General features: G+C 38.0%; 1 protein-coding gene across 18 annotated transcripts in view; it reads right to left on the bottom strand.

Moving 5' to 3' along the window:
• The window catches only part of TCF4 (transcription factor 4), a 345,156-nt gene that overhangs the window by 221,530 nt on the left and 99,649 nt on the right, over window positions 1-23,977 (bottom strand). For all 18 annotated transcript variants that reach the window (XM_037806070.1, XM_037806078.1, XM_037806067.1 and 15 more), the window contains 2 exons: window positions 3,307-3,368; window positions 1,154-1,250 (listed from right to left, as the gene is read on the bottom strand). In XM_037806070.1, coding sequence (XP_037661998.1) covers window positions 1,154-1,250; window positions 3,307-3,368 — 159 coding nt within the window. The remainder of the gene's footprint in view (window positions 1-1,153; window positions 1,251-3,306; window positions 3,369-23,977) is intronic.

Raw genomic sequence — 23,977 nt, 5'->3', positions numbered from 1 at the left:
CTTAGGATGATACTTGAAGGTATAAACCTATGATGTTATTCATTAAAAATAAACTGATAGTCTCTCTGCTCTGACTACATTGTATTAAATTCCTGAAACTCCTTTTGATATATTTGATGGTGATTTTTTAAAAAAATGGCTCAGATTCAAGGACTGTCTACACCTTAAATAACTGGTATAGCTTCCAAGGCTTAAAAATCAGGACATTCTTTAGAAACATTTGCAATTACGGTTTCAGAATGATATAATTATGCTGTGTGTTTTCCCCGGAGCGTGGTCCAACAGCTTGTGCCAAGAAATTTAACTTCATTTATTGACAGATTTGCAATCGAATTTGGCCAGGTTGAGAGGTTTACTAATATTATTTAAAACTCACATTTACTAGAACAAAGATCATTTTTTCAATCAAAACTAAAGCAACCAACTATAGGGACCTTTTAAGCCATTATGAATTATCTTTTCATTGCTCAAGTTACTGCTGTTAAACAAACATCCCTACAGAGTAGTCAAAAGCAGAAAAATATGCTAAGAATGCCAGTATGAAAGGCATTCTGGAAACTCAGACTGACTCAAACTACATGTAGCATGCTTTCAGTGAAGCAGGATGGGGTCTGCCTAGATTAGCAGCACTTAAGTTCACACCTTGAGAAACACGCAGTCAGATTCTACAATTCAATCTGAACACTCTACACTGATTTAAGCACACTAAGCCCATTAATACTATTTACTTCCATAACCCCCATAATAAAAACTCACAGCTACTACTGATTTTGTATCACTGCCAACCGACAGGCCCCAAATGATAATTTATATTATGTATTCACCACTTTGATGTCACCAACTTCAACTTAGGAAACTACTCTTGCAATGTTGAAAGTGGGACAAGAGCTTTGTGTCTAAGGAAGATAACTTCTCCATGCAAATTCAGGATCATTGAAATTAAGTAATTCCACATAGTTGTATACTGTAAACTCTTATGCACTATTATCAAGTATAGACTGTCAATATTATTCTGTAATTTTAAAATACTATAGTGAACTGGCTAAAGATCCAAGCTCCTAAAAACAGAATCTCTATCCGGGCATGTATTTCTCCAACCTTGGTAAAAACATAAGCATTCAAATGGTACATGTTAATTTAAAATTAACCTTACTTTGTATTCTGGAATTGACAAAGGGTGGAGAGAGATTGTCATGTGACCCAAGGTCCCTGCTGGTCATGTGATCATAGGGAGTTCCATCTCCATAGTTCTGTAAATGAAATACAATGTATTTTAATTTTACATTTATAAATCAGCATGGAAACATACCCCCACCACTGAAACATCCCCCACTAAAAGAAATTGGTTTCCATCATCCCCATACTGGAACCTCACACTAAGCAGCCTGAGTTTTCAGTTACAGTGGGTTAGAGAGAGCTCTAGTCTCTGCAAAGTTCAAATTTTCCTCAAAAGAGCTATGAAAATCTTTCAAAAGATAAAAGTAGTACCAAATTCTTGAAGTTGTTGACATGATCAAATGAAGAAATGCATGCAAAACACTGGATACATATAAAGTATATTACAAATATTAAAAAGTTATTTTTCATAAATCCTCATTACAAAAAAATAAGTAAAACTGTGCTATGAGGGAAAATTACTCTAATTATTATTTGTTAAATGTCCTTGTTCAAGATACTGTACTAAAAGCTTAATAATCTAATTTAATCCTCAACCCAGTGGCGCAAGGTAGATGATAATATCACCACTACAAATGAGGGAAGAGTGACCTAGCAAGGCCTGTTATGGGGAACAATCTGCCACAAATAATCTGTCCCACCGAAACACCCCAGATTTATAAATTATAAATTATATACAACATATGGATTCAAAACTATTCACCAGCACCTACCTTGAGAAAAACGGCAGGATAGGTAATAAAAACTAAGTTTAAAAGTCAGACTTCTTCTAAATGGACTTTGTTCACAGAAACACAATTAAAACTACTATGTCTGAGAAATCATAAGAAATTAAGTAAATGTGAATGAACTACACAATAGAGAGTTCTCTCATCTCCTGCACTTGCTGTCAAGGGGACTGGATTTACTTCTGCAAGTGCAGACTGTAACCTGAGGAGGAGGAAAGATTTCCTCAACCCATCACATAATGCATTAGAATGTCAAACTCGACAGCTGGTGCAAGGGCTCAACAAAGTTACCGGTAAGCTTAGAGATCCTGCCGTACGCCAGAGACCAGAGTGAAGACCACAACCAAAGGACAGGTGGAAATGTGTAGCCATGGCTCGCTGAAATGTTCTCATTTTGATAGCTTGAGTACCTTTCATGCCTCTTGTGTCAAAATAGAGACATCCTTCTGACCCCCACAATTTAATGTGAATACTTACATGAAAATGTTATCCTCACTACAGAATGCTTCATCTAAATATACATGCTGGGTGGGGTGGGGGTGGCGGTATATTTGCTTTACTATGTGCATTGAGTCTATTTTTAATTTTGGCCTTTATGTGTACATTATAAAAGCTGACATAGATTTTGGAGGGCCTAGAAGTTAAAGATAGCTTATATATAAAATCATACATATATAAGTTGGAAGGAACATAAAAGATCCTCTGGTTCTACTTCTTCAGTTGATAAATTAGGGAAATGAGGACCAAAGAGGTGAAATGGCATGCCAATGTCATATACATACTAAAATACACACTGCCTCCGCCCCTTTCCCTTGCCATTCCATGCTCTTCCCATTATACCCAAACTAACAATAGAGGAAAACGAAAAAACAGAATAGAAAAAAATTGACATCAAACAAATGAATGAACCCAACTGGTAACCAAAAGCCTCACTAGTGGACTAAAAATACGTTTATGAAATGGATCAACTCCTCAGCATCAATCAATACATGAGGTAGATCATATTGGTAGGCTAGAGCCTCACATTATGTCTTTGCAATTATTCAGTAATTTATTCCCATCAATACATTACAGGGATATTAGGATTTTTTTTTAAATTGTTTCATCCACAACAAATAACTTTCAATAACACTAGAAAAATAACTGGCAAAGTTAAGGTCAAATATTTAATGAAAGTTTTTTTCCTTCGGTTTAGCAGAAGTGAAACAGGTTTCAAATTCAATAACAAGATCTAATAAGAGAATGGGAAAAAAGATTCCAAAAACAAGCTAGCCCACATTAAACTCAGTATGCATATATTTCCGGGCAGTGTGTGTATGCGTGTGTGTGAAACTCACATTCAGTTTGCTCATTTACATATATGGGATGTCTGGTTGCAGGAAGAAAGATTAGATATACTTACCCTGGATGGGCTTGGATGTCCTCCATTCCCCCAGGACCCTGAGCTACTTCTGTCTTCTACATCTAGGGACAAGAGAAAAGTTCTTTAGGCTTCCTTGCAATAATTCTGTCTTTTTGTATATGCACTTTTAAATTAATGTTTCAAATTAATCTCCTGTTGCCTTTAATTAAGAATCAGGCACACGGCTACCATGATGGTAGAGGCTTCTGACCCATCTACTTAAATTAGCTCATTTAAATTCACAGCAGAAATGAACTGGACCCTCAGGAACCAGAGGTATGAACATAAAAATTACTTCCATCCTTCAGTGTTTCATAGCCTCAAATTTTATAGGCATGAAACTGCAATGAAAGTTTTACTAAAATCTTTTGGATAAATTAAGCTTTAAAATACAGCAACACAACCTTAAAACCAAAACAAAAAAAAAAGAAAGAAAAAGTTAATGTAAGTATCCATACAAACACTGGTGACATCCTTGTTATATGATATTCTTTGATACTTTTTGTTCTCTAGCCAAGCCTTATTACATCAGACAACAGATATGCATAAGAAAATACAATACAGAAAAAGTATTCAGGAGTCTATTTCTACCAGTACATTATAGGGATATTAGGATTTTTTTTTTTTAATTGTACCATATGCAACATTGTCTCTGTCTGTTTAACTAGACATACCACTTGGCCTACAATCCTTAATCTGGGCTTTGAGATCCAGAAATGAAAGTTCTTATTAAATGACAAAGTAATGTTTTATTTTGATATGTGATGGTGAAGAGGCCTGCATGAACTCCCAGAAAGTTGGAATTCTTCTAAACTCAGTACCAGAGCAGTTCTAATGCTGACCAGATTACTCAAAGCTCAGTAAGTGTTTCAAGTGGCAAACACTCAGAATGGAATGTATAAAAGCTAAGTTACCACATTAATCGTTTAAGAGATAAAAGTGTTTTAAAGATGAGTCCTCCTATATTTATCAAAGGCTCTGAGCTTTTTGATTAAAAGCCTTTTATAAGTATGGAAAGTTTCACTGTTCTATGATTTTGGTCACGGTGGATAACAGACGGCCATTACAAACTTCCCCTGACAGAATTGGAGGAGGAGGTGTGAAACTTTGGAGCAGGAGACATAATCCCATTTATTGTCTTTCCTAACATTTCAGTGATACTGTTTATTCTCTTAATGCACTACTGTCATTCTTTTTATTACTGCTATTTTATTATCAGCAGAAGTAATCATCCTAGTATAATTAATTGATTTATTTTGTGTACAGTGGAGTACACTATGTTTTAGAATATCTTAAGAGATAGAATAGCAACAATAAAAAACAACTATTACCACTAAACTTGAATTCTCTTCTTTTTTCTAAACAAACATCATTTTTGCTTTCTTTTTATTGCTGCTTCAGAAGATAATCCAACTGCAAAGAGATGTCCCCCATGGACAGTTAAAATCAGTGCACTAAAAGTATTAGCCATGTCAAGAAAGCCCTGGGGAGTGCATCAGGGCTGGGAGAGAAGGTACAGTCCTTTCCCCAAATCTGCTGTTTAACAATCCAACATCCTGGCCTATCCTGTGTATACTGAACTGAAGTATACAAAGAAGTTATTTTCAATCCCCCGGGATGCTCACACAAATGAGTTGTGTAGCCTACATAGTTCTCTTAATTCTAAACCAAAAAGCAAATGTTTTAAGCAGGGGAAAAAAAAAAAAAAAAGTGTATAAATAAAATCTCTCAACCACTACAAGTTTTCAGAAGTCTGGCACATCTTGAGTTCCTTTTCACCTGAAGGAGCCAGCTTGGATTAATTTGAGATTTCTCCTCATTCTATTTGGCCAAAAAGTAATGAAGGAACAGATTTGAATCTTGACATCTACCATACGATTGCATATTGTTTGGACCCATTTTATCGTTTCAATTTTAAAAGACGATTTGAAACATGAAAAGCAGGCAGAGACAAAGAGGAAAGGGTACTAATGCTAGGCCAGGGGTTCTCAACTGGGGGCGATTTTGCCCCCACCCTTCCCTGGAGACACTTGGCAATGTCTGGAGGCATTTTTTTTTATTAGCCCAGTTGGGCAGGGCGGTGTACTTTTTATGAAAAAGGGACAAGGATACAGCTAAACATCCTACAATGCACAAGACAGTGTCCACAACAAAGAATTATCAGTCTTTGTTACTATGTCAATTGTGTTGAGGTTGAGACACACTGTGCTAGAGGAAAAATTTTATCAGAGCAAAAAGGAAGTACAGGGTTGGAGAAAAAATGTTCTAGAACTTGATTTAAATTTTAGTAAGAACTCTTATTAAATAAATGGTATCTTATGCATTTTAACCCAGATTTGAGCTGGAGTTTCTCAAGAGACCTTCATATATATCTCCTGTCCACAGAATAGAGGAAAAACGATGGTCAACTAAGCAGGCTGCTAATTAGCAGGCAGATAAAACACATGAAAACTTGAGTATTCCCAACTGGGCAATTTCAAAAGCGAGCAATCCACTAATTAAAAATGCTGGAAGTCTAGCTTTTTCAAAACAGGTTAAATACTGGCTGGGTTCCTTCACAAATAGATTCCCAACCAATCAGATCTGACTGCTCTTTTCCCATCCTTTCCCATTTCCATCTTTTTCATTTCCTGACCTCACGCTGCTGCACTCGCCTTTCTGCTTCCTCCCTTTTATTGCTCTCTCTTTAACAGGCTTTTCCTTCCCTTGGCCTCCTGCTATACCTAGAGGATGAGGACAAATCACTAGCGTTTTTAAAGCTAATAGAACAATCGCATGTGTTCTAATTATACTTTATCTTTGAACAAATATCTATAGAACCGGTGCTCATTCACCCATAGCAAGAACAGACAAAGCTATAGCCTGGTTAATTGTAATTCATAATGAACGTAAACATGTTACTTTTAAGTGCTTTATTCCATCCACCCTCCTAAAGAGCTTCGGCAGTCCTATCAGTTAGCAAGCAACCATTTCCCCAATAACTCTCCCAAAGCATTTCAAAGCGTATGTGAAGATCACCTACATCTGAATCACCTAGTAGGCTCATTTTGAAATCAGCTTCCTAGGGCCCATTGCAGAGCCACTGAGTCTGGATCTCTGGGGGTGGGACCAAGAAAACTGTGTTTTTAACAAGGTGACCAGGTCATTTTCATGCCCAGGTAATTTCAAACAGGAGTTTGAGCCAGCCTACTCTACCGTAAAAACATCCCCTACACTACCAACAACTGCTCATCAAAACACAGATCATAGATTCGCTCCCTCCATTACCTTAAAATTCCTGTCTGGCTTGCTGGTTTCAGCAGCATTCAGTCCACATCCCATCACACCTGTAGCCCAGTGTTCTTCCCCAGACTCACTTTTTATGTAAACCCTGCACATGACCCACGCTCTGCTATTCCTTACTCCCTGCTGGTGTACCTGGATGATGCACAGGCTTTCAAACTTCCATATATCTGCTGTTCTCTCTTTCTCAACAAGTCCCTGACCTCTCAAAAAATAACAAGAGCTTAAATGTGTCACAGACTGTGCTAACAGTGTTAAGAACCTTAAATACAACAAGATACTATCTCCATTTTATATGAGAAAACTGAGGCTTAGATGGGAAGAATAACTTTCCCAAGGAGTCAGCAAATGGCCGAGCTAGGACACACACGCAGGTACTGGTGGATGCTGATGCCAGCGGCTGCTTTTCTCCACCACCCTGAATGCCTCCCTGGGGAAAACCTACACATTCGCTTCTTAACCAGGTCAAACATTACCTCCTGGCACTTTTCAGTGGGCAGATGAATTTATTTGTTTGTGAGTTTATACCCACTCTTGTTTCCACATGATTACAGAATGATATACAACACAAAATACGTAAAATAAATACTTGAGGGAATCAAGAGACTGGGAAATATGTGGAGGAAAAGAACAAAGCCAGAGATATTTTAAGCTTATCAAGATGCAGGTTGTAATGGACTAGACATTTGCTACAGTTAAGTCAAGTTTTAGGAGCAACTGAGTGGCCAAAGCAAAGAGTTAAACAAGATTCACAATGGCCATAAGATGAAATAAAACAAAAAACAAATTGTTCAGGGGAATCATAAATAATCCTGTAAAAAACAAACAAACAAACCAACAAAAAACCCTAAGAGAATATGTCTCCTGTGCACCCAACAGAAAGGACAGAATGTGATGTGGCAATGTTCTCCACAGAATCAACAATCGGCACAATGATAAAATTTGTGTGGCTGGCTCAATATTATAGTTAATTAAATATATAGGATTTGTTATACAAATAACATGTGTATATACACACAGCTATAGAGCTAAATATTTATATCATACCAAACTGTGATGTATCTTCCTTATAAGAAAGAAACGTGCTTTACGGTTTTTTTGATTTTTTTTTTTCCTCAACACCTTGTATGGTACAGTACAGGTATGGCCTCAATAGTTACTTTCTGAAATGAATTAAATTAACAGGAAGTAAAACTAAGAGACAATAATTTGGTATAAGTGTTTATAGCTAGATGGTGAGAAAAAATAATACCTAGGAAAAGATGTGTGAAAAGTGAAATCCATTAAGGCAACAAATCAAACACAGCTTGGGATGGAAGCTATCTGAATATTTGGTTCCCTCTGCTCCCCTTTTCTGTTGCCACCCTTTATCCAAGATGGTTAAGCATCAGGAAGACAAAGTCTGGGAAGCAGGAAGGGAAACAAAAAGCAACTGGATGATAGGATTTACTCTTCCAAAGGACTGAAATGGGCTAAATTGTGCAAAATTTTAAAAATTTTTCTAACTTCTTATTTACTTTAAATTAGAAGAGATCCTAACTTTGGTGGATTGACAAAGTTGCTCTAGGAGGCAGCTTGACAATCCACAAATTTTTATTATATTTGAATAGCTCCATGTATGCCCCCTTTAAAGTGCCTAACATCTCAGCACCAAAACACAAACGTTAAGTTTGGGCAGAACTAGGACCAAACATTCAATTTAGAGAAAATAAGTACAGGTGTGGTTTTTATTTTCTCTGATTTCCTAACAACACTCACTAAATTTGATTACTGAAATCTCCACTTTGTTTATGTAGACAGCAAGGCCGAAACTATGGAAAAGGCTGGACAAATGTCAAAACACAGCACTGGGAACGAGCATGGAGACCTGATTTTGGCAGACTCTGCATTAACCAGCTCTCTGGGCTGAGGAAGGCACTGGCCTCTCTGAACTCATTTTTGTCAACTGTAAAATAAGTGGGTTTGATTTCCATCCTTGCAAATAGGAGAGGCTACTGTATTTGGACAACCCTCCCACAAAAACAAATAAACAAAAAACAACAACAAAAAAAAAAACAAAAAAACACTGACGGATAAAATATATGTTTAAAATCTTCTGTAAAACACTAATGAGTTGACCAGATAATAAGGAATTATCAAGCTAAAATCAAAGTGAAAGCTGGAATCAGAGACGAAAAGACATTTTTGCCCTGAGGACATTTGCCAACCTAGAACTGTTTATGGTCAGTCCCTTGGGTCAAGGGAAGCAGAACTGAAAACCCAGGACCCACCCAAAGTGGGGAATCTAACAGCAGATAAGGCAGGCACTGCTTGGAGAGCTGCCTTGGTAGTGAGCAGAAATAAAAAGCGAGATTGCAAAATATCTACAAGGAATAGGAAACCAGAAAGTATGATCCAGCAGATCTGAAGGGAACCAAATAGAATTTCTAGAAATGAAAGTTAAAATAATCAAAATTAAGATGAAGGGTTGGGCAAAATTGGTGACTTTTAAACTGTTCTCCCAAGCCCTAGTGATCCACAAAGATAATTCAGGACTGCTTTAGGAGTACAGGTGGTGGGGTTGCTTTTTTGTTTATTTTGTTTTGTTAGAAGGGAAGACAGGCAGATATTGCAGAATAATGGATTGCTGGTATCCTGAACAGAAAGCCAGAATGCTAAGCACATAAACAGAAAAGAATATATTTGACCCGTAAATAAAAGAAAAGGGCAGTATGAATGAAATGAAAAGTTCATAAAGAATAGTGGGAGACAAACTTGGGGTCTTACATACCAAAATAAGGATTTAGATTTTATTCAGTAAGAAGTGGAAAGGCACTGGTAGTTTCTAAGTAAGAGCTTGACAAGATCAAATTAGTGCCTCAGAAAGATCAAACTGTTAACCATGTGAAGGCTATTTGTAAGGGACGGGAGACAGCTGGAGACCATGGAAATGGCATAGGAACCATAGTGGCTGCACCATGGTTGTGGCCATTTAAAGAGCTGAATGCAAAACAAAACCAGGTTACTGGGTCTCACAGAGTATGACTGTAAACCTGCTTGAGATTTCAGAGACAATGCTGAGCAGCCAGTTAGAACAAGGAGACTGAGAAGTTCCTTTTTAGGAAAGATTAGGAGTGCAAATGAAGACTTAGGAGAAACTTAGAGTTGGTTATTAGTGTCACACTCAATTATATAAGAAGGGCAGGGTCCAGGGAAACACAAAGAAGGCAACTCTTCTCAGACAGAAAGAGGGGAAAGAAGAATGAGTACTCTGTCCAAAGGAGGCCTCTATTTCAAAGGTGAAGAAAAGTCCAGGAGAAGGCATGCAGAGCAAAACAAATTCTGGCAATCTGAGTACGAGATAGTGAGGCCAGAATACAAATTTCAGAGTCGGAAAGGGTCTTGGATACTGACAAAGGAAGCTTGGCAATTTTACAAATTAACAGTCAGGGCCAAGAGATGATGTTTCATGTTTAAGGACACAAAGTTCATTGTAGATAGAAAGACCTAGAACCCATGTCCTCACTCTTATTCTATTGTTTTTGGAAGGAGAAAAGTTAATATAGCATTTAACCTGAGAGCCAGATGACCGTTTCATATTCTGGTCCCAATACTCAGTAGCTGTGTACTCTGAACACGTTTACCCTCCATGCCATGGTTTTCTCCTCTCTGAAAGGGATAATAGTACCTCCAACCTTAAGGGGTTGTTATTAATTAACATGTTAAACACTTGGAGGAGTACATACCCCAACGTAAATACACCCAGTAACCAGTACCTACCACCAATGCTTATTTCCTAATACCCTCCAATATCTAAGATAATGAAACCACTTAAAATATGTAAAATTGTGATTTATTCAAGGAAACCTGAATCTCACATTTTTATGAGTCCTACTTCTGCTGAACAGGTCAGAGACTATTAAATACTCTCCTGGATTTCAAAAATAGGCAATACGTTTAAACAAACTGCACCTTATCCATATACCTGTAGAGCACAATCTATAAAGTAAGAATCAGTAAGCATTAGCCTTGTTCAGTCACTCAGTTTGCCATTAGAAAATCCTCTTTACATCTCATCATTTCAACATATTTCTATGCCTGCTATATATGACATACTGTCAAAGATTGGGTATGCTGCCAGAGGCCCAAGCTAAGAACACAGACTAAATATTATGTCGGTTTAACCTAGATTTGGGATACGTTAACTGCAGGAGTTACTGGACTGTGTTGGTTTGGGGTAGAGTTGTGTATATACCCCGATCTTGCCAAGCAACCAGGGCCCTAGAAGTTCATGAAGTCAGAGAAACTACCAAAGTGGTATTTTGCATTGTGTATGAGTCTACAAATTCCCACTCTTGAAGAAATATATCGATTTCCTGATGAAAACTTCTACATACTCAGAATGAGTTCAGAGATTGAGGCTGTTAAGTTCTGCCTGGAAAGCTAATCATTACAAAACATGTTGAAGTCTACACTGTCTCAAATCCTTCTCCCTGCAACAACAGACACTATTAAATATCCTCCACACCATTATGGAGACTCACAGACTGCGTACATCTGTGGCTCCTACTAATTTCCTAGTCCAGGAAGAACCCTTGGCTGAGCCCTCCACACAAACTGAGATGGCATATGCTCTCCATCAGTGCCAGATGAATTTAGAGTTCAAAATATTTCATCAGCAAAGAGCGTGCTAAGGATGTGCACATTTTCATTAGCACCCAGTATTATATCAGTTCTAAGTAGAGTAATTTGGAGTCAAATTTGAATACTGCTATAGATGTAGGAAGAGTTGAGGAGCTTCAAATATTGAAAGACAATGTCCTCACAACCATGATCGCATCTTTCTATTTCTATAAGAAACAAGATATGCTTCATAATGAATGGCTTGAGCATGGATGAGATGACTTCCAGAACTCTCCAAAACTGACTGGGCAAAGGAATGAGGGTTGTGGTGATGTCTCTTGCAAAATCTAAAATACTTTGAATGTAAAAACTGAACACCTGGGCTTTCCATTTACAGTAGATTTTTGCTGTCAACTCTGGCCTTCTCAGAACCACTGGATTCCCTTGTCAAATAAATCTGAGAACTCAAAGGTCAAGTATGAGATCTTATATTTCTTACATATATCAACTGTAGAAGGAAAAGTAATGTAGATAACTGTTGGGAAAGTATAGGAGGAACAATCTGTTCAAAAAGGAATTATTGCACTATTTTAGCCGTTATTAAAGTCCAACTTAATCTTCCATTAGTATGTCTTTTAAACAGTCTAAAACGATATTAAGTTCAAAGTAAACTACGCTTTAAAAATAAACACAAAATCTCAGATACTTAAAATATGGTGTTAAGTCCATTTTGCAGAGCTAACAACAGGAAAAGTATTTTTATATACAGTAATATAAAATTAAGATAAGAAAATAACAAAAAAGAAATGCATAACTACTATGTAATAAATATGCCAGGGTTTTTCTTATTCTGGAACTCAGACGTCTTCTTGAAAAACTCATACATGTAATTTTATGTTGCAAAATTCATAAAATTTAATGACTTAAGAAAAACAAATTGATATTTAAAATGCCAGTTTGATAAATAATTTATTAAATTCATTTCAATTGGGAAAAAAGGGGCCAAGATAAAACATATAACAGTTTTATCTTTTCTTCTTTCTTCCCTGTGTACCTCTTTTCTCCCTGGGGTCCCATCTGCGAAGCTCTGGGAAGGGGCAGGTTGTCTTAATTGAAATATTTGTAGGCTGTAATTGCTACACATAACCACAATGGTCCACTATTCCCAAATGGCATCCATTCGTCTTGCTTTTCTTCTTTTTCTTCCGTTTCCTTTGAAACTTTAACAAAGTCGACTACTTCTTATGATTCTTCTAGCCTTATCTCATCCTCCCCTTCCAGATGCTTAACTAATATTGGTGAAGCCAACTGTTTTGAATATTCAAAAATCTTCCCTGAATGTGGGTTTCCAGAGCATCCACCTCTGCTTGAAATGATCACTCCCTAAAACTGACTTTTTTTATCCATTCAACATGTCAGTCCTTCCACCTGTTTTCTAACATGATTGCCTATGACCTGGCAATGGCAAGCAAGCAATCTTACATGTTATCTTCAGGGGTCATGTCTTAGTTCTAGACCAATTTTCTTTGTATTTAGGCTCAAATGAGCAAACCACACTATATTACTCTGCAAAACATCAATGAGAAGGCTTAATTAAGTAACACTGACAGATAAATCCATTTCTTTCTCAGTAATCAAATCGAAGCAGGTTGACATAACACAGGAACTTAATACAGTTATTCCCTTGTAATTGGAAAAAGGCCCTTTACTTCTCATTAAAGCAATCTTCTGGGTATTGGCATAATAAGAAGGCTCAGAGCTTTAATACTGCCCTATAAAGTCTCAAGATACAGACCCCTTAAGCAAACAAGCCAGATCATCTAATTCCTTGATCACAGCAGAACATGTAGTTCCTACTGTTTTAAACTACTAATTCTTTATCTCTGCTACAATTACAAAGAGGTAAAATCAGTATAAAACACATACAGTGGAAATCTGTAAAAATGCTTAAACTGTTTACAGTTTATAAATCTACTTCTGCATGCATTTTAAGGGAAGCAAGCAATTAAAAATGAATTTGATATACTTTATAAATGCGAAATTGTAATAGGTCAGATCAGGGATAAATCTCCTTATTTTACTAGATGGGTTCAACAGGATACATTTTGCCTAAATTAGTCCAATAATAATACAGTAAAACCTTGTTAATCAGAATTGTGAGAGAATGGAATTTGAAGCAAAATGTTTAAATTTTTGATATTTTGTGGTATAAATGTTCGTGGTAAACTGCGGCTGCTCTCTGTTAGAATCTTCTTGAAAGAACATGCTGTTACATTGTATTCATGTCTCCAAATTGAGCAAAATCAATCTTCACCCCTTTTCTCCAATTTCAAGCAATTTTTGCTGCCACTTATCTATTGATACATGATCAATCTCAAAAGCATTCTAATAATTCTTTATAAAATGATAACATATACTCTAGGTTAGTAATTCCCTAAAGTCAGTGACTAGCAAAATCCCCCAAGGAGCCTCAAAAAAAGGAAAAAAAAAAAAAAAAAAAGATTCCCTGGTCCCATCAGAGCACTAATGAAGAAAAGATGAAGGCTTGGAATCAAGGAAAAATATTTTTAAAAATTCTTCCTGTTTCTTAAGCTTTTGTAAAAGTTTTTAATGACAGTGCAGTTAAAACTATATTATTTATTGCTCTGATCCATTTGCAAGCAGGTTGCATCAATCATATCCCTTTAACCCTTAATACTTCTGTGTGCATTTCCTAAAAACAAAAATAGTAATCAAAATCAGGAAATTTACCATGAATGCAATACTTTTATCTAATTCACAATCCATATTCCAATTTGGCATTCCTTCCCTCTTCACTAGGGGATCAGCTACTGCATTTGGTTGCCGCGTCCTTTCATCTATTTTAACTGGGAACAGCTCCTGCCTTTCTCGTTTTTGTGATACTGACATTTTTAAAGAATACACACCAGTTATTTTATAGAATGTTTCTCAATTTGCATTTATCTGATGTTCCTCATGATTAGATTCCGATCAGTGGCCATAATACTACAAAAGTGACCTTGTGTCTTTCCCGGGATATGGCACACACAGCTGGCCATGGCATGTTGGTGTGCCCCTCATTTGTTACGTTAATTTTGATCACCTGGTCAAGATGTACAAATTCTCCACTACGCAATTACAATTTCTCCCCATGCAATTTATCAGCAATCTATGGGGAATTTCTTTAAGATCATTAAAACTGATTTTTCATTACATGTTTATAGAAAAATATATTAAAATACAAAAGTGCATAAAGTAAAAAGTGAGAATTCCCTTAACCCCCACTCTCCCCACCCTCAAACCAGGGATAACCCATAGCAGTTTATCATGTAGTCTTATAGATCTGGTCTGTGGTCAACTGGTTTTTAAAACCAAAGAAATGAAGGGAAATAAATACAAAACTAGACTGAAATTTCCGTTCTATTTGAATTGGTAAGAAATATTCCTTAATCATTTATATACACTCCTGTGGCATCTCAACAGATACAATTATCCATTAGTGTCTTCCTTGTGACCTAGGTGGGAAGGAGGGGAGGACAGGGACTAGAATAAATTAAGACATAGTATAATTCTGAAGCAGTCCAGCCAAGATGAAGGCAAGAATGAGGAACCCACTTGTGAATTAATGCAATGCATAAAGCCAACCCAAATAATCCATTCTGGGATCTCTGCTACCGTAAACTGGCTGTTCTTATGGCTCCTCCCACCACATTCTATAAACCATTGTGTACAAAGAGGGATGCCACAGCAGTAGCACTTAATTACATTCAAGTGCATAAAGACAAGTACACTTAGGAGAGAGAGATACAAATCTGTAGTTTTCATAGGCTAGCAAACCAAAAAAAAAAAAAAAAAGTGAGAAACGGATCTAAAAGATTTTAAAAGGGGAAAGTAAAGTGACACTTCAAAAAAGATATATATTCACATTTAGCAATCAGGTATACAAATGTGCAAGCCAAAGAAACAAAGTGAGGAGTACAGCTCAAGCACAGAAAAATGCACTGTGAGTAGAACTTTGCCATTTCATAGAACATACGCATGGTATACAATATTGAGTGAGTTAAGTTACCATAACCAACATAAAGCAGAAATGGTCCCTTTAACCCTTTGATGAAGCACTTGTCATTTCATAAGCAGAAGAGTGCTGGTGGATTTCCACTCAAACTTACAGACTGATTAGAAAAGTTTCCTCACAATTGGTTTTCAGCCAAATGCTTGGCAGACGTCGGCAGTTTTTTTTTTTTTTTTAAATTTGGGCCTATAAATGTGTATATGTGTAGAATTAGCACACACACACACATACACACACTTGAATTTACTAATAGTTTCTTGATATTAAGAATTGTGTTTGAAACAGTTCCCATATGTTGCAACTTGTGCAACTGATAATCTTCCTGTTTTGGATCAGATTATTCAGAAAGTCTGCTGGTTTAAGGATTTTACATTTTATCTCACAGTAACACAACTACACTTTTGTATTCTGCTCTCTAACTTTCCAAAAAGCTTTTATAATCATCTCTTTTAAATGACCTATCTTGGATCTCATTTAAAATATGGAATAGGGATTGTCCTAGCTTGCTAATGCTGCAGAATGCAAAACACCAGAGATGGATAGGCTTTTATAAAATGGGGGTTTATTTCACTACACAGTTACAGTCTTAAGGCCACAAAGCGTCCAAGACAACACATCAGCAACCGGGCACCTTCACCGGAGGATGGCCAATGGCGTCCGGAAAACCTCTGTTAGCTGGGAAGGCAGCCAGCGTCTGCTCCAAAGCTCCGGCCTCAAAACGGCTTTCTCCCAGGACGTTCCTTTCTAGCAAGCTTGCTTCTCTTCAAAACATCACTCCCAGCTGCACTCAGTTTTCTCCCCCCAAGTTAGCTCATTTATATAGCTCCACCGATAAGGGCCCACCCTGAATGGGCGGGGCCACGCCTCCATGAGAACATCTCATCAGAATCATCTCCCACAGCTGGGTGGGGCACATTCCAAGCAAATCCAACCAGCACCAAAACGTCTGCCCCACACAAGACCACAAAGATAATGGCATTTGGGGGACACAATACATTCAAACTGGCACAGGGATCAAAAGAAGTTACATACTTAAATAAGAGCAAGCTAACATCAATTTTCAAAAGAGTGAAAACAAAACTAAAAACAAAAAGAAAAAGTAATTGGTAGTCATCCTGTGTTAACAGAAGATGTAAGTCCCAGTAAGACTTATTGTCATCCTTTTCATGCTATTACCTCTAATTCTAACCAACCATGACAATACTTGATAAGATAGGAAAGGTGGATAGCACTAGAATGATGGAGCATTCAAATCTAGCGAAATCAGCTGGCCAGCATTCCAAACAGTTCCATTCTACCAACATGGCACAAGTTCTGCATCTCTGCATTGGTTTCAGAGTGGCCCAGGCTCCGGTAGTAGGTCAAGGCTATGACAAAAATGGAATGTCGCTTTCTCCAGACCATGCTGCTGCTCTTACTTTCACTTTCAAGTGCTTTAAAAAACAGGCTCATAACTCAAACAGCCAAACACATCCACATTAATTTACTAGTCCAGCTTGTGTGGTAGAAATTGAAATGTATTAGCAAACATAACCAATATTTTCTTACTTTTAATCACACCACATTCATGGGAATAATCATTTTTTCTTCTATTAGGCCTGCAACTCAGATGCATCACCCATCTCACAACCAATGGTCTATTGGCCAGAAAGAGGTGCGCGGCTATGATGTGCTAAGCTCACAAATTCAGTGAGTGGAATGGTAAAAAGCAGTAACTCTTCCTCAGGAATGGAAGAAATGTTGTTTGTTTGAAAGGAGATAGTAGAAAAGAGCTGAAGAATGACAATAACCAGGCATCTTGAGAGAAAACAAGATGTGGGGAGGGGGTACAGGGAAAGGCTGAGCTGTCAGTCAAGAATAATGATTTATCTTATGAGATTAGCAGAGAGTTCAATTAGAAAGGTTGCCTTCTTAACATAGCAAAGATTGCAATGTGACTTTAAGATTTTTGTTTTAGGAAAAAACATTTCCTGCCAAATGTGGTCTGTAACAGCACAGGCTAGCCATGAGTGATACAGTGGGAAAATAGCCACTAAGCCAGATTTTATTTGATTTGTACTGATGATTTTTATTAGAATACATGGATCATTGCTTCAACCTTTCCATGTAAAACCAAATCAAATTCAAAAACTCACACATCAGTCACCTAACCTTATGTCATTCCTTCTGCTTTACGCAAGTTGAGCCACATTTCAGCTGATCTGTCCTCGATAAATCGTTCTGCTACTCAAAACTGTTGGGCCAAATTCTGGGAGGCAAGTGGTACACAAAAGTAACCACTAAATCTGCAGTTACAAATAAGAAAGCCAAAGAAAAGAAATACTGCAACCCTCAGAAATACAGAATGAGATCACAAAAGTATATAGCCAATGCAAAACAAGATCAAATGAACTCTCTTCATTGTATTAAAGATATTGTAATTTGTTTTTAAAAGGCCCCATCTCTCCCAGCTTTTTTTTCCTCCTTTAAATCAAGGAACTGTACAGGACTCTGGAGAGCAGTTGCTCTGAAACCAGAGAGAGCCACAAATACATGGCATAATGAGATCAAAACTGCAATAATCAGTTTTACATATTAAAAATGTCAAGTCTGTAAAGTGAAAATTACAAATGTTAAATATTCAATTGTGGAAAATCTCTTATTATTTATAAGAAATGCTTCATTATAGGAATGAAATTTAATTTCACGAAATATGGCAATGGATTCCCAAAGAAAAAGTGCCTATGTCCCACTCCCCACTGTTCCTTTACCTTTTCCTTTTGCATTAGCATTTTTCCTTTCTTCCTTATCAAGAATGAAGGTTTTAGTTAAAACTTATAAATAAGAATGAGTGTTTCCATATCCATTTATAGTTAATGTATCTGTTCCAACATCATACTTTTCTTTTAGTCTCCAAAACAATTCATGAAATGGACACTATATTCTCTTTGAGGAGAGAAACAACTTTCCCAGTCAAAGGCCATCAGTAGGCTTCACAAGCTATGTCTTCTAGAGGCTGAGAATGTGCTACATGGCAGTGTTTCAACAAAAAACCAATTCTCAGAAACCTTAGTGGTACATCAGACCTTCAGATCTCTAGTGTAACTCTCAGGGACCAAAACTAGACTACGAATCCACCGTTTCTTCTTTCCTCTGAAGACAGAGGAAGTCTGTATTTCCCAGCCTCTTTTGTAGTCAGGTGGGGCCATGGCACTGAGATTTGACCAGACCAATGGCACATGAACAGAAGCAATACTCTGCTTTTTCCAGGTCTGGTCCCTAAAGCTTCCCAAGTAATCCTCAATGAACTCTCTCTTTCCTCTTTGACCAGCCAAATACAAAGACTACAGTGAATGTACAAGGCTAACGCATGGAAGAATCCAGACCTGAAGGACTGCAGAGAGTTGAGCTTTCCCACCCCCTAGCCCACACTTGCCTGTGACAACAGCAAGAAATAACCCTTTACTCCACTAAGCTACTGAATTCGGGGGGGATTGTTTATTCCAGCAATTAGCATCCCCTGACTAATGCATCCTCTAAAACAGACTTCTGTGAATTCTGGCGCTATGATTCTATCTTCCAAGTAAAGCAAACACACGCAGTCAGAGCTGGCACCAGTCAAAATTGTGAAGCAGGGGAAATTGGTCTTTGAACTATCCTTCCTTCCCTTTCAGACTTGTTCTCCCCTCTTAGCTTTTCCTCCCTCTGAGCACCAAATGTTCTCAGGCTGCTCAGTCTCAAGAAATTTAACTCAATAGAATCATTATCCATTATTACTTTCAACGATTACCCTCCCAAACACCACCCATGGTGTGTGGTGAGCTGTTGGCTATTTGAACAATTTGGAGAAATCTTTAACCTCGCTGATTGAATGTATCCTCATCTGTAAAATGGGAATAATTATATCCACCCTCCAGTGCTGCTGTGATGATAAGAGATAATTTAGGTCAACTGCCACCATGGAACCTGGAACACAGGTTAAAAAAAAAAATAACAACCCCTATTTTATTCTGACTGTATTATGATTTATTTATTATGCAACTATTATAATAGCATGATCTTTGGCACCATAGGGGATTCAAAATCAGTATGAAACATGGTCCTTTCTCTCTGAAATCAATAATCTGGATTGGGAGAAAACATTCACACAAAAATAAAAGGCAGTATGTGAGTGCTAAAAAAGAAATAAAGGTTGCGGTATTATAGAAAGAGAGTTACATGCACTAGAATGGTCATTAGCAAGGGAATGGTGATTTGGGATGTAGTGATGTTAAATTTCAAAGAGGCCTAACAGAAAGCATCACACTTAGCCTAAGGAATAAAATGCTACAATTCAGCATCTGTCATATCACAGCGAATAAGGTGGTGCCTAAACCCAGTCTTTGTATTGATTCAGTAATCAATCTATGCCAGCCACGAAAGAGATCAAACAAACCCTAAGCCAACAGTGGTAGGGGTAAGGGTTTATTCTGCTTTAAAAACAAACAAAAACTGGACATGTGCACTTTTCTAGGATTTATCACTCTTTCTGCCTAAAGCCTGGTGATCTAACAAGACCCAGGACCTTCCAAGGGCAGACAAACACATGTACAAAGGCCCAGAAGCACAAGAGAGCATCCCCAATGCAGGCGATGGCGAGGTACCCAATGAGCGTGAAGAGTAGGTAAGGAAGTCACAGTGGCAATCAGCGAAGAATACTGAGTTTGCGTAGGGCCAGAGGAGGACACATCCTTGTACACAGTGCTAAGAAGCTTATCATTTATTCTGCTTTGGGAGGCACCAGAGTATAAAAGAGCCAAGTTCATATTTGAAATGGCAGCAGTGGGGACAGTGGGTTATTAAAGGGAACCAGGAAACAAAGAGACTAGGTAGGAGGAAAGAAACTATTGTAATACTAAAGATAACAGACAATGGAGGTTTATACTGAGGAAATGGAACAGGCAGGATTTAGCAACCAACTTGATGTGGGAAAATAAAGGAAATGAAAGGGTGAGGGATCATAGCCAGGTTTTTGTCTAATGGATGTTGGTGGAGGTTTAGGGACAGGATGATAAAAAAAGACTACAGACATGACCACTGGTCATCCAAGTGTGAAAGTCCAGCAAAGTAAATAAAATGTGGGTCTGAGCTCAGAATGGAGAATAATAGATTAAGGTGATTTTAGTTGCTGTCTAAGTTAAAGTCCTCTTAAATAATATAGAGCATTTACTGGCCAGATAGGTGGAAAGCCCAGAGGCAACGCAGACTCTCAATTTGACAGATCCAGTGGATCAATCATGTTTACAAAGATAAAGGTTCCTTGCATCCCTCCACTCTGCCACCTCCGAGTCAACTTCTCCCTAACGCTGGCTTCCCTCATAGCCATGGGATTGCTAAATCTAACTGCTTACCCACCTCACCTTCAAATTGGAGAGAGTTCAGACTACAAACGAGCAAAATTTCTCCTGACCTCTGCCCTAGTGGATCATAATGGAACCAATTCTTAAAGCCAGGAAATACTATTCATGGATTGACTTAGGCTTGGATGAACTAAATTAATCACTGTGCTAAGGGGGTGGGCATTACCTTGATTGGCTTAGTCCAATTACAACTGTCCCCTGGAGAATGTAGTAATCCCATACAAACTACATGGAGCCAACACACGAGGGAGGAGTGGAGTTTATGTTAAAGAGACAATCATAATTGGAGATAGAGCTTCAACACCCATCAGAGTTTACAGTGTATACCCAAAGAGGTGTTTACAAATGGACACTCCCTCCTCTAAACACTTGAAAGGGTCCCCACTGGCAATAGGGTAAGACCAACGTTCTCAATTATGGGCACAAAGCCCATCTGGGAAAGGCACACACACACCCTCATTTTCTTTCCTCCAGTTGCAATGATGCCCCTGGCAAGGGTCCCAAGCACACCTTCTGGCCTTCCTGCTGCAGAACACTGAACACGTGTTTCCTCTTACAGAAGACTCTCCTATCTGCTCCCAGCACTCCATTTCCCTGCTTTGCCTGTTTCACTCCCATATCAACTCTCGGCTCAATCATCTCCTCCTTGGGGTAGCTTTCTTTGTCCTCCCTGATTAGTAATAAATGTTCTCCTGAACCAACTGTTGTCTTTCTCCTTCATTGGACTTGTCACAGATATAATTTTACGTTCTTGTGATTCTCAAGCAATGTCTATCTTTCTCATTGGAAGATAAGCTGCATGAAGACAAGGACCAGGTCTGGTTTGCTTTCCGACCTATCCCCAGTACCCAGCAGAGAGCATGGCAGGGAGCAGGAATTCAGTATAATTTTAGTTCACTGGATGACTAGGTTGTCAGCCCCTCAACATGGTGTGGTACACAGAGGAAAACACTTAAAAAAATGCTAGCCGAATTTCTAAAGTCATGAAAAACTCCACAGTGCTCCTGGGATTCTGAGAAGGATAAACTTACCTAACGCAAATTCAATAGGTTTTCACCCTGTCTATCCACTATTAACTATAAAAATTAACTTGATGTGTAACACATAACATGTCTCTCTCCATAATTTAAATAGTAGCTTGTTTCACAAATATGCAAGTATGAATTAAGATTCAGTAAGAAATATGTAGATCAGTACTCTTAACACATGGAAATACTTGCCAGTCATGTGACCAGAGAATAGTAAATGTACAAATCTCCAGTTCAGGAATTTCTATAGTAAAAGTGCAGTGAAACAGTCAGACTTCATGTATGTCTTATCCCTTGACAAATATAATCTCTTATATGGTCATTGTAAAGGGAAATATTTGCCTCTTTATGCTCACTTTGATATGCACCCTAGTGATTTAGTACATATTATATAATCATTGGCCTCAGGACAGAGGAGAAAACAACTGTTACCTCTACAGTAAAACAGCTTTCCGTGATCTGGTGATATCAAGGTAGAAAGTGGGTTAGGCATTCTCTGTCAGTTATTTAGACAGCAGCTACAACTCAACATTTTTGAAAACCTTTTCATTGACGCTCTTCCACTGATTAACAAGAGCATCATTAATGTTTAAACTTCTGCTTCAATTACAATAATCAGACACCACCACCAGGGTAATAGCAATAAATACCCTAAAGCAGTTTACCACTTTCAACTTTCCAAAACACTTTATCATGCAGTATTTCATCTTTTCTTGCAATTTTCATATATCAGATAAATTCAGTGGTTCATCCCAAGTCCTGAAGGCAGGTTATTGGAAGAGGCATAATTTCTCCTTTTCACCCACTTTCCTGTGCCAGAAAGGAAAGAGACATCTTCAGAAGTTGGAACCTCAGATAGGGATGAAGGACATTCTCTGCAGAAAAAGTTCTCTTTCCTCTCACAAATCTATCATTCACCAACCCAATTCCCTAACCCCCAGCAATTTTCCTTTGGGTTAAATATACCACATCAGAAACTCTATTATTTAATTTTATGTAGACTCTGAGAAGCATGTTTAATTCATTTTCATGTACTTTTTTCTCTTCATTTACACAAAGGGAACACTTTTAAATTGAAGGGGCATATGAAGAGATGAAGATATGTATTACTTTGTAAGCTACACCTGAAAATTATCTACAGTAAGATTAAAATACACAGCCAAGCCAATTACCCCACCGAGGAAGAAAAGTGCGGCTGTAAGTAATGGACTGTTTAGGCAAATGCTACAGTTCAGTCCAAGTTGCTGAAAGCTCACCCTCCTCCTAATTGTGCATGACAGTAGGGCCCAAAAGTAAATGGAGGGGAGTCATGAAACCAGTGCCCGTATAGACAGAAAGTCTATTATTAAAGTTCACTCACATGGAGTTACACACTACTGTTCTCTGTGTGTTGTGGCAGAAAAAATATCACAAATTTATCTGGATTATAAAATTACAAACATCACTTCTACTCCTTTCAGAACATTAATTTATCAAAAGATGCAATTTTTATTAGTTCTGTCTACTCAGTGTCCTTTTCCAAATTCTTCCCTCTTTAGAACCTGCAGGGTGTTTCTAATTGTTGTTGTTGTTTGCTTGCTTGCTTTCGCATAACCACCCTTCCGCCAAGTGAATCAGGAGCAGCTGAACACATCTCCATTCCAGAGGAGAGACTGAGTGTTGTGGGCCAACCACATCACCTGCCTTCCGCTGGCCAGTGACTGGCCTAAAAACAGGCATCAAGACACAAAGGCAGGTCTTCCACTAAGTTCGTGGGAACGGTTTCCCTGCTCCAAGGAAAGAGGTGCATTAGGAGATGACCTCTATCCTTCTCTGGCATCTTCCTGTTTGGATGTGATACAGAATCTCCCTGTTATTCCTAGGATGAAGCCAGTACACAGAGGAGGAAAAACGCAAGACATTTCAGAATAGGTTCTGTGAAGTAATTCATTTCCTTATGTTTAAGCCAATTTGAGGCAGGGTTTTCTTTGGCTGCAGCTGAAAACACCCTAAATTAAATAGTAGATCTCCCCTACCCATCACCCCCAACGTGGTTTTAGGAGTGTAATGCTCACTAAGTTTCTTTGACAATAAATACAAATTTTGGATAAATTTTGGACTTTACCTACTGAAAGGCCACCATCTCCTAACCACTCACCTTTGTCCAAGCCCCACAAAGGCACTATTTTCAGGAAGTGTGCAGTTATATACCCTATAATTCCCCCACTGAATTCTTCTCTGATAGGCACATACATCTTCTCTTTCACCTCTCCTGCCCATTGCAGCTTCTCACAATCAACCAGCAGATACCCCTAATGAGTACTTGATTA

Source organism: Choloepus didactylus, chromosome 16 (genome assembly GCF_015220235.1).
Source record: "Choloepus didactylus isolate mChoDid1 chromosome 16, mChoDid1.pri, whole genome shotgun sequence".
In the NCBI taxonomy this organism is placed as follows: Eukaryota; Metazoa; Chordata; class Mammalia; order Pilosa; family Megalonychidae; genus Choloepus; species Choloepus didactylus.
The sequence above is the reverse complement of the archived record's forward strand: the minus strand, read 5'-3'. Positions and strand labels throughout refer to the sequence as shown.